The 10,957-nt window shown below is 41.2% G+C and overlaps 1 protein-coding gene across 3 annotated transcripts in view; it reads left to right on the top strand.

The window, feature by feature from the left end:
- Nucleotides 1-1,597: 1,597 nt before the first annotated feature.
- The window catches only part of LOC101829371 (NACHT, LRR and PYD domains-containing protein 9B), a 29,624-nt gene continuing 20,264 nt past the window's right edge, over nt 1,598-10,957 (top strand). For 2 of the 3 annotated variants that reach the window (XM_040733335.1, XM_040733333.1), the window contains exons 1-2: nt 1,598-1,716; nt 10,403-10,739. In XM_040733335.1, the coding sequence (XP_040589269.1) occupies nt 10,466-10,739 (274 nt within the window). In that variant the 5' untranslated portion in view covers nt 1,598-1,716; nt 10,403-10,465. Of the gene's footprint in view, nt 1,717-1,743; nt 1,859-10,402; nt 10,740-10,957 lie in introns of those variants that run through there. The other variant, XM_040733334.1, reaches the window with a different exon arrangement.

Below are 10,957 nucleotides of genomic sequence, written 5' to 3'. Positions count from 1 at the left end.
TGAGTAAATCAGCACATTGTATCTTCACATGGGGGTATTATTTGTCCTCCCCAGGGAAGGAAATATGGGCATGTGCTATTGCACGCCCTTACCTATAAGGGGATGGTAAATGAAAATCATTTATCTGTAAATTATCACATTACACTCTTTGGAGTTATGTGGATCCAATTCTTAGGTCTGGAAGATAGAATCTACAGAGTGGAGGAAGAGAAGGGGAAACACAAGCTGGTTTCTTGTAGAATGTTGACCACTTTCTGGAGATGGATGGGGGTGATGGAGAGCCAAAAAAGTAAGTATATAAAAACACTGACCAATGGTTCCAAACTACTAACAATGCTTAATGTAATGGGTGTCATTCCAGTGTATTTTACTATACACTCTTTAAAACCTCACATGCCCCAGATCTCTCTCCAGTCATCTTTTCCTATTGGGCTTGAGATCTTCCTGGAAGGTTCAGGATCTCCCATAGATGACTCAAATACCTGATGCTTGTTAAGCTTTACTCTCTCAATGCATCCCACAGTCCTTATGGTGGTTCTTAAAACTCTTTGGACCCATCATGCTATTTTTAGGGTCACACAAGCGCCCTCATTGGACCCATCACACTAACTTTAGGCTGTTGCTCATTATCACTTCAAGCCATGGACCTCAGTGGTCCTGAACACACCTGCCTCACTTCTCAGGGCAACACCTGGCTCAGTCCACTTTTTATCACTGCCTTGTGGTCAACTGGGAGAAAGTTTGAGGGCAAAATGAAATTTCTGTCATTTCACATGAAGCTTGGATTTCCAAGAACTTCTGAGCACCAAATTTAACTACAAAGCCTACCAGCCAAATCACCATAGCAATAGGTTTTATGCTTCATTCACTGTATCGCAAATAACTGCATTGCTTTCATTCCTCTGCCAGGTTCCCTTCATCTCACAATCAGACCTGGCTTAGCCAACAAGTCTAAGAAACAGACCTTTCAGTTTACATGGTATGTCCTTCTACCCTTAATTATCCAAATATCCTTCAATTAGTATTTGCAAGGCATGGTCTCCAGGAACCCAGACAGGCCTGAGACTCAACATGGATCTGAACATAGCCCTCAAATTCTGGAACTGAATTTTCCACCTCCTAAGTGCTGGGATCATACTGTTGCTAAGTTTCATACAATGTTGAAGAAGGAATCCCAGACTTCATGCCCTCCAGGCAGGCACCTCCAATGCTACATTCTCTGCCTTGAATAATTTAATAAAAATCTTATGAGCCCTGACTCCTTTGGGAGGAATTATTTTCTTTCAAGTTATATTTCAGAAACATAGAAGTTCAGATCAATAAGGACTTTGCCTTGGAGAATCACAAAAAGGAAGGCAGATATACAGATTACATACAGGATGGAGCCCATGAATTTTCTCCCTCTTCAGGAGCAGAAGGTTGTCCAGAGAAGTCCTAGGTTTATACTAACAACACGGTGTGATGTTATAGTTACAGTTATCATATTACTAAGATCATGGAAGTTTCCAGATGGCAACCTGGGGGTGATCATTTACACCTGGGACCTGAGAGCACAGGCAAAACCTTTTTACAAAGCCTGCGGGCCATGATAGAGCCCTAGCAGCCAATGAAGGGGAGAGAGTCGACCACCAATCAACAAGCTAGACTGACTTCTTATTGTTAGTTTCCAAGGTGGTCTGTGATGAGAAGCAGCCCATAGGACGCTTTGCAGACTGGGTAAGGAACTCGTTTCCTCTAGTGCAATGGTTTTACTCTCTGCTGCTTTCTCCACTCAGTGCTTTACAGATGGTTTACAGAACCACCGGGGAGTTCCTTCGACCCTCATTCACTATTGACTGTGATCTGTCTCGTGGTTTATGTAAGTCCGTACAGATAATTGCACCTTCACTGTATTGTTTTTCATTGGTACTCTTATTTCTGTGGAGGACTGGTCAGAAGTGGGGGGCTCCAGAACTGATAACCTCTTTCCTTGTGTTGTTATGTGGAAGTACTCAAAGGGAAGTATGTGGATTTATAGAGATTGTTCCCCCAGCATTTTTTCCCTTTAAATGCCCAGCTTTCCCTTGGGCAGGTGAGATAGCAGTGTGAGTGAAGGTGTTTGCTACAAAGCCTGGATACCTGAGTTCCCTCTCTGGAATGCAGTTGGTAGAAAAAGAGACAAGACTCCCAAAAGGTTCTGGCCTTCACATGTGCACCATAACACATGCATGCCCCAACCCCCAAATATAGCTGCAGTAGGCTGGGCATGGTGGCGCACACCTTTAATGGCAGAGCCAGGCAGACCTCTGAGAGTTTGAGGCAACCCTTGTGTACATACAGAGTTCGGGCCAGCTAGGTCTACGTAGTGAGACCTGGCCTCAAAATACATGTAGGTAAACATTAACTTCTATATTTTTGAAATCTAACTTGAATGAAAGAAAATAATTCCTCCCAAAGGAGTCAGGGCTCATAAGATTTTTATTAAATTATTCAAGGCAGGGAACGTAACATTGGAGGTGCTTGCCTGGAGGGCATGAAGTCTGGGATTCCTTCAACATTGTATCAAACTGGGCAAAAGTATGATCTCAGCACTTGGGAGGTGGACACTGTATTTCCAGAACTTCAGGCCTATGCTCAGATCCATGTTTGGTCTGAGGACTGTCTGGATTTCTGGAGACCATGCCTTGCAAGTACTAACTGAAGGCATAGAGATTTGGAAGCTGTGGATATTTGGAGAATTAAGCGTAGAAGGGCAGATCAGGAAAAGTGAAAGGTCTGTTTCTCAGACTTGTTGACTAAGCCATGTATGATTGTGAGGTGAAGGGAACCTGGCAGAGGAATGAAAGCAATGAAAATATTTGGGAGAAATTGAATGAAGTATAAAACCTGTTGCTATTATTTGGCTGGTAGGCTTTGTAGTTAAAATTTTGGTGCCCAGTAGTTCTTGAAAATCCTAACTTCATGTCAACTGACAGAACTTTCATTTTTCCTGCAAGCTTCCTCCCTGTTGACCACAAGGCAGTGGTAATAGGTGGACTGAGCCAGGTGTTGTCCTCAATGAGAAGTGAGGCAGGTGTTGCCAGGACCACTGTGGTCCATGGTTTGAAATGATAATTAGCGAGATCCTAAAGTCAGTGTGATGGGTCCATTAAGGGCACTTGTGTTACCCTAAAAGTAGCATGATGGGTCCATAGAGTTTTTTAAGAGCCTCCATGCGGACTGTGGGATGCATTGAGAGGGTAAATGTGAACAAGCATCAAGCATTTGAGTCATCTGTGGGAGATCCTGAACCTTCCAGGAAGATCTCAATCGCAATAGGGAAAGATGACTGGAGAGAGATCTGGGGCATGTGAGGTTTTAAAGAGTGTATAGTAAAATACAATGGAATGACACCCATTACATTAAGCATTGTTAGTAGTTTGGAACCATTGTTCAGAGTTTTAATATACTTGCTTTTTGGCTCTCCATCACCCCCATAGATCTCCAGAAAGTGGCCAACATGCTACGCAGAAACCAGCTTCTTGTTCTCCTTCTCTTCCTCCACTCTGTAGACTCTACCTTCCAGACCTAAGAATTGGATCCATGTAACTCCAAAGAGTGTAATGTGATAATTTACAGATAAATGATTTTCATTTACCATCCCCTTTATAGGTAAGGGCATGCAATAGTCCATGCCCATATTTCCTTCCCTAGGGAAGACAAATAATACCACCATGTGAGGATACAATGTGCTGATTTGCTTATCCTCTAATGGGTAATTATGCACTGTCAGCTCTTAAATGTTGTAAATGTTGGAGTGCAATGAAAATTTTACTCAACAAGTGCAGCATCAACTCTATTTCCAGAGGCGGTGAGATGGGCAAAGCTGATTATCAGTTACATTGAGGGCTACCCTGTGCTCTCTGCCAGGAGTGTGAACTCCTTTTGTGTAGCAGAAAATAGTTCCATTTGGGATCCAGTCAAATTTTAATTCAGAGTATTTATTTGCACTAATTCAGTGAAGCATTATTTGACTATTTTCATAGTTTTGGGCATTTAAATAAAGTTGGTAATGTTTACTTATTAAAATATACGTCTTCAAGCATGCACGCATTTGTTACTGGGGAATGGATTCTAGGTGATGAAAATGTAGGACAAAGGCAGGGTTCCTTTTCTGTTTTTTTTTCTATTTTTAAACTTTATTTTGATTTCAGTTGACACTGCGACCACAGTTCTCTGCCCCCCATCCTCCAGATCTCCTCTTACTCCCCAGCCTACCTCCTGTCCACTCTTCCTCAAGACTAAAGGCTCACACGTGAAGTCAACAGAGTCACAATAGGTTGGGGCAGGGACAAGCCTTTCTCCAGTGCATTGAAGTTGAGCATGGCAGCCTACCATAGTGAATGTACTCAACAAGCTAGGTCATGTACCATGTTTGTATCATGATCCTACTGCCATGGGTCCATCTGATAGTCCATGCTTCACAGGTGTCTCCCTCATATAGAGGACCTAGTTGGGTCTACTGCAGTCTCCCCAGCTATTCTCTAGAGTTCATAAGTTTCCACATGTTTGGTATAGCTTTTTCTATAGATTTCTTCATCATGATTTTGATCTCCCTTGCTCATATATTCCCTTCTCCCTCTCTTTGACTGTATTTCTGGTGCTCAGGCTGCTGCTTATTTATGGATCTCTATGTCTGGTACCATCAATCACCGGTTAAGGGTCTATGATAGTTGGGGTACTCCCCAATCTGCTTACAGAGGTAGGACAGCTCATGTATCCTCTCTACTATTGCTAGGAGTCTTAGCAGGGGTCATCCTTGTGGATTCTCAGGCATTACCCTAGCACCAGGTTTCTCCCTAAGCCCATAGAGGCTCTCTCTATTATGATATATCTTTCATTGCTCTTCAACTACATACTCCCCTTAACCATCCCATGTCCTCACTCCTCCTCCCCTTCTCCTTACTGACCCCCACCCAGTATAGCCAGTAGATCTCATCTATTGCCCTCCCCAGGTTCATCCATGTGTTGCTCTTTTGGTCTTCCTTGTTAACTCAGCTTGTCTGGAGCTGTGGATTGTAGTTTAGCTATCCTTTACATCTAATATCCACTTATTAGTGAATATATACTGTGCTTTTCTTTGTGAATCTGGGTATCCTCATTCAGGATGGTTTTGTTCTAGATCCATTATTTGCCTGCAAATTTCATGAGGCCATCATATTTTTGGAGCTGAATAGTATTCCACAGTGTAAATGTACCACATTTTCCTTGTCCATTCTTCAGTTGAGGGGCATGTAAGCTGTTTCCATGTTTGCCTGTTACAAATTATGCTGCTATGGACACTGCCAATCAAGTGTCATTGTGGTATGATAGTGTCCTTTAGGTGTTTCCCAAGAGTGGTTTTGCTGGGTCTTGGGGTAGGCTGATTCTTAGAAGCCACCATGCTGTTTTCCAAACTGGATATACAAGTTTGCTCTCTCACCAGCAGTGGAAGAGTGTTTCCTTGGCTACACATCTTCTTCAACATAAGCTCAAGCCAGATGGTGTCTCAAAATTGTTTTGATTTGCATTTCTATAATGAGGATGTTAAGTACTTCCTAAGATGTCTTTTGGCTAATTGAGATCCGTGTGTTTGGAATTCTTGATGTCTAGTACCTTGAGTTCTTTCTATTTTTGACATCAGTCTTCTGACAGATGTGGAGTTGGGAAGTTTTTTTCCCATTTTGTATACTGTGATTTTGTGTTATTGACAGTGTCCTTTGCCTTACAGAAGCTTTTCAGTTTTAGGAGGTCTCATTTATTAATTGTTGCTCAGTGTCTATGCTTCTGGTGTTACATTTAGGAAGCAGTCACCTATGCCAGTGTGTATTGATTTTTTAATGGGATACTATTATTCCTGATTGAGAAAGTGATATTTGAATTTTTTCTGATGCTGTGATGGTTACCCTGCTCATGGATGGGAGAGGGTGTCCATTTGAAGTTTGATTAGTGATGACAAAGAACTTTACATGACTTCACTGAGCATACATTCACATATTCTGCATCTAGTTGATTCTCTTGGTTGCTGAAATTTGGGTGTGTCTTGTAGCCAAGTTGACATTTCTTTACAATATATATGACCATATCCAGCTCCTCTTTGAGGGGTAATCTATCAGAGAAGGCAAATGCCATGTGAATTGTCATCTAAGATCTACTTAATGAAAATCTGAAAGGCTCCTTCACAGGGTCCGAGTTTTGTTCCAGACACACACATGGTTGCACAAGACCATATTTAGCTCTAATTCCAGGGTATTTAATGCCCTCTTCCTGCCTCTGAGGGCATCAAGTACATGAGGTTACATAGACATGCATGTGGACACATCATTAAAACCCAAGTTTAAAAACTTTTGCATCTGCAAAGTGGAACAGAGTCACATCAAATCTAGTACACCCTGTGGGGGTCCCTTTGGGATTTTATTTCTAAAAGGAGAGGTCATATACCTCATTTTGGGCCCACTGATGACCCTCATATGATTGGCTAACTTAAAGCAGGGCAATGACAAACAGGAGGAAAGTTTGAACATCCTGTGTAATGTTGATCACATATGTTCATTTGAGAAGTGCAGACCCTGGAGGAACTCAAATTTCTGCCAACCAGTGTCTTTTAATTGGTTCTTAAGTGAAGTTTTGTGGCATGTAACCCTTTGATAGAAAAGACAAGGCATTTCCTGTTCATTTCCGATGTTATGTGTAAAGAGATGTGAGTATGGCCATAGCTCAGAGACCAAAGACCAAGAGGACAGTATTAAGTGTTGAATGAGGAAGGTTGAATGCAGGCATTGAGACACAGGATTAATGAAAGAGGATATGAAGTGTCTGTCCATTTCAAGTCAACAGCACCCATATTCTCAAGCAGTCTCCCATCCAAGGACCACCCAAGTCCCACCCTGCATAGCTGCTGAGATGAGACAAGATCAGGCCCATTCAGGATGATCGGGCCACAGGCAAGGTTTTTTTCACATTCTTCTCTTTATTTATTTTTACTGTATGAAGATTTTGCCTTACATAATATCATTCTGGCATCTGTGTGCCTGGTCCTTGTTGAGGCCGGAAGAGGCTATCAAGTCCCTTGAAACAGAAGTTTCCATGCACCTGTGAGATGCTATATGGGTGCTGGGATTTGAATCTGGGTCCTTTGCAAAATCAACCAGTGCTTTTTAGTGCTGAGCAATCTCTCCAGGTTCAGGATTTTTTCTTTTTCTTTTTTACTCAGTTCTTAAGAGATACCTCAGTGCTTAAGAGCACTGGCTGCTCTTCCAACAGACCCAGGATCAATTCTCTGCACCCACATGGCAAGACACAACTATCTGCCTCTCCATTTCCAGCGGTTGTGGCATCCTCACACAGACATACATGCAGGCAAAACACCAATGTGTGTAAAATGAAAATAAATATATCATTATTTCTTTTTCTCACAATGTTTATGTGCACTTCTGATGTCGATATTGTCAAGGCCAGGCTCTTTTGAATGTCATTGGCCTTTAGAGTAACAGGAAATTTACATGACTGATACTGCAGACATTGCTTGCACTGATCCACTTAGAAAGTGTCTTTAAATAAAAGTACTCCATGGGAGGGCTTTCTGGACCTTAAAATTTCCCCTTGTTCATGCCGTTTACCACTATATCAAGTCGAGTGCTGGGGAGTTGACTCAATGCAGAAGAGCACTGCCTCTTCTTCCTAAGGATCTGGTTTCATTTCCCAGCACCCACAAGGCAGCTCACAATTGCCTGTAACTCCAGCTCCTGTGGATTACACATACATATGCATTCAAAAACCCACAATACCCATACAGTAAAAGGAAGCAGTAAAGTTAAACTAATAATTCATTAAAACACTGTATCCAGTCATTCTATTACAGTATTACTTCATATGTGAATTATGTCAATATTTATTTAATGAGAAGTTAGACTAACAAATTTAAACTACCAACATGTCTGGTGTTCTACACTGTAGTTTGCTGACTATAGATATCAATAGTATGTATATGTTTCAATAATTTTGGAAGGATTTTTGATGTTTTCACTGTAATTATCTGTGTTTGAAGAGACAGGTGTGTTTCTGTGATGTAGACATTACCCAGAATAGAAATGTATTAAAACTTTGCAAAGTTGCCTTGTGATGAGAGTCATTTCTATGTATCAACTAAAGTAGAAAATACTTTTCCACACAGTCAAATTTTATTTAGCCACAAATTCAAAGCTGTGTCATTGTAAGAAACTGGATGGGCCTGCGGATTGATAGGAACCATGTGGGGGTCATGCCAAGAAAGACAATGTGTTGTGTTTTCTCTAACAATATGAGTCATAGGGTCTTTTTAGATATTTAAAATGCTACATATATGCATGCATGTATTATAGTTTATATTTATATAGAAAATACGTATCTTTATGACCGTTTAACTATCTGTTATCAAAGGAGGAAATAGTCTAGGGGACAGTAAGGGAGTAACAGTAGAGGTAACAGAGCAAAACTATGTAGAGCGATGTGGATCAGGGTAAGTACAATGTACTCTTCTATGAAAACATTCGTGATGTCTCATTATTACATGCAAGGATTAGGTAACATTTTTAAAGAATGTCGTCACTGGGCTGTTGTATCACACACCTTTAACCCCAGCAGAGATTACAAGTCAAGATTGAAATCCCAGGTTGAGTTCTGCCTGGTGTATATAGCAATTTCCAAACCAGCCAGGCCTACATGGTGAGACCCTGTCTCTAAATAAATAAATAAATAAAACACAAAGATCGGGATGAAGACAGAGTCCACGGGATAGAATGTAGATTAGTGTTTAACAGGGGATGGGTCTTCTTCTTTAACTGATAGAAGACTATAAATGATTGTGGAGCTAGTAGTGCCAGTGATGTGAATCATGCAATTAAACATGGCAGTTTCTTAGGGCAGCATTGCCATGGAGTGAAGGGAACAAGAATTCAGTGTCTGTCTTCGTATGTTTGTAGTTATACTGGATTTGGTTTCTATTCAATACTGGATTTGTTTTATATTCAATTAAGTTCATTTTCCCAGTGTCTTCATGAAACCTCACAATTATTTGTTAAATAGGAGCTGTTCTAATCAGTTGTGAGTTCCATGTGAACCTTTTGTAGTTTTTTTGTTGCTATGTCTGAATATATCTTCTAGTGCAGTGGCAGATGGTAGAGTTAATGTTAAGAGTTTTTCTCTTTCTCTTCTGTCTTCCCTCCCCTTTCCATCTTCCCTTCCTTCTTCTTCCCTCCCCCTTCTCGGTCTTCAATCCCCCCTTCTCGGTCTTCAATCCCCCCTTCTCGGTCTTCAATCCCCCCTTCTCCGTCTTCTGTCTTTCCTCCCTCCCTCCTTCCTCTGTCCATCCTCCCTCCCTTGCAAACATCCCTGTGTCTTACTTCTCTGTCCGTCTCCTGCAAAGTGCTTGGACTCAAACCAGGAATTATGTACTGTTATTTTCATATCTTAGTGGGCTTCCCCCTTGTTCTTGAATGGAAGTTACCATATGGCATCTAAGCCTAGGTTTGGCATGAATACTAAAACCTCAGAGACAGATATTGGACTTCAAGTTGAAGATCAGAAAAGCAAAGCAGCCAGTCACTGTCTCTTACCTCTACCAAGACAGAAATAGGTCATCCAGCCACCAGGAATCCTCAGTACACTGCAGACTGCACTGTTCTCCATCAAACATCATACTGCAATCCTCTATCTCCTTCTGCCTTATATTCCCTCTCTGCCCTGCAATATCACTATCTCCACCTCTCTAGTACTGGAATTAAAGGTGAATAATTCCAAATGCTGAGATCACATTTGTGCGAGCCATTTTCTCTTTAGACTGGATAAATCTTGTGTAGCCTAGTATGGCCTTGAAGTAAGAGATACCTCTGCCTCTGTCTAGCAAGTCCTGGGGCTAAAATTTTACAACAGCACTGCCTGGCTCTGTGGTTGTTGCAAACTTGTCTTTTGACACTCAGTGGCTTTATTAAATCATAAATAGTTATAAACACTTTTTTCATAAAGTATTTAAAGACAATTTTTCTCAACTGTCAACTTATATTAAGCATTTTCATGACAATTTTGTAGACCCGATTCCCAACCTCTTTGGAAGCATAATATGCAATGTTCAACTTGTAATGTGAGATTTGACAATTGACACTTGAGTGCCTTTTTTCTTGTCTGTAAAAGCTACTTTAAGGTTTCAAAGTCTGGACATGAAGAAAGATTAGCCACTAATCATGTATAGTGCTAAAGTATTGAGAAAGAACAGGTTAAAATTTAATTTTCATTGATATAATATTTAAAAATTTAATTTTAATTTTGCATACCATTCCAAGTTACCCTCCCATATCTGAAGGAACGGATACGTGACATCAATAAATCTGAGCTTTTTTAAGTTGAGACTTCTCATGCCATTCTTGTCCAGGTGTCACTTACTTCCTGGTTTTGGAGATTCATTAACCACTGAAGTCTCTGTTCATCATCCCCGATGGAGGAAACAACAGGTTATGGCTTGAATCTTTGCCTGCAAATGCTCAGCAATGCAGAGTTCCTGAGATTTAAATCGCTGTACAAGGAAGTGCAAGAGCAATTTAAACTGAAGCCTATGATCCCTTGGACTACGATTGAGAAGTCTTCAAGGAAAGACATGGAAACACTGTTGCACACACACTATCCAGGACTGGCATGGGCCTTTGCAGCCAGACTGTTTGATTGTATCAATAGGCAAGACCTCTTCAGAATGACTGAGAAACTGATGAGAGGTAAGGGAGCATGGAGAAGGGGGGGGGCACAAGGGGAAATTTAGCCACATAGGACCTGCTTTTTAAACATTTAGTCTCTCATATGATACATCCTGACCAGTTTCCCCTCTGTCCATTCCTCTCCACCTCCCTCTCCGCCAGACCCACGGCTCCTGCATTTTCCTTCAGAAAAGAACAGGCCAGACAGGAATATTAACTAAAAATGGCATGACACAGTA

This window comes from Mesocricetus auratus, unplaced genomic scaffold, assembly GCF_017639785.1.
Source record: "Mesocricetus auratus isolate SY011 unplaced genomic scaffold, BCM_Maur_2.0 Super-Scaffold_100030, whole genome shotgun sequence".
NCBI classification, from domain to species: Eukaryota; Metazoa; Chordata; class Mammalia; order Rodentia; family Cricetidae; genus Mesocricetus; species Mesocricetus auratus.
Note: the sequence above shows the minus strand (reverse complement) of the source record. Positions and strands in the feature narration are given on the sequence as shown.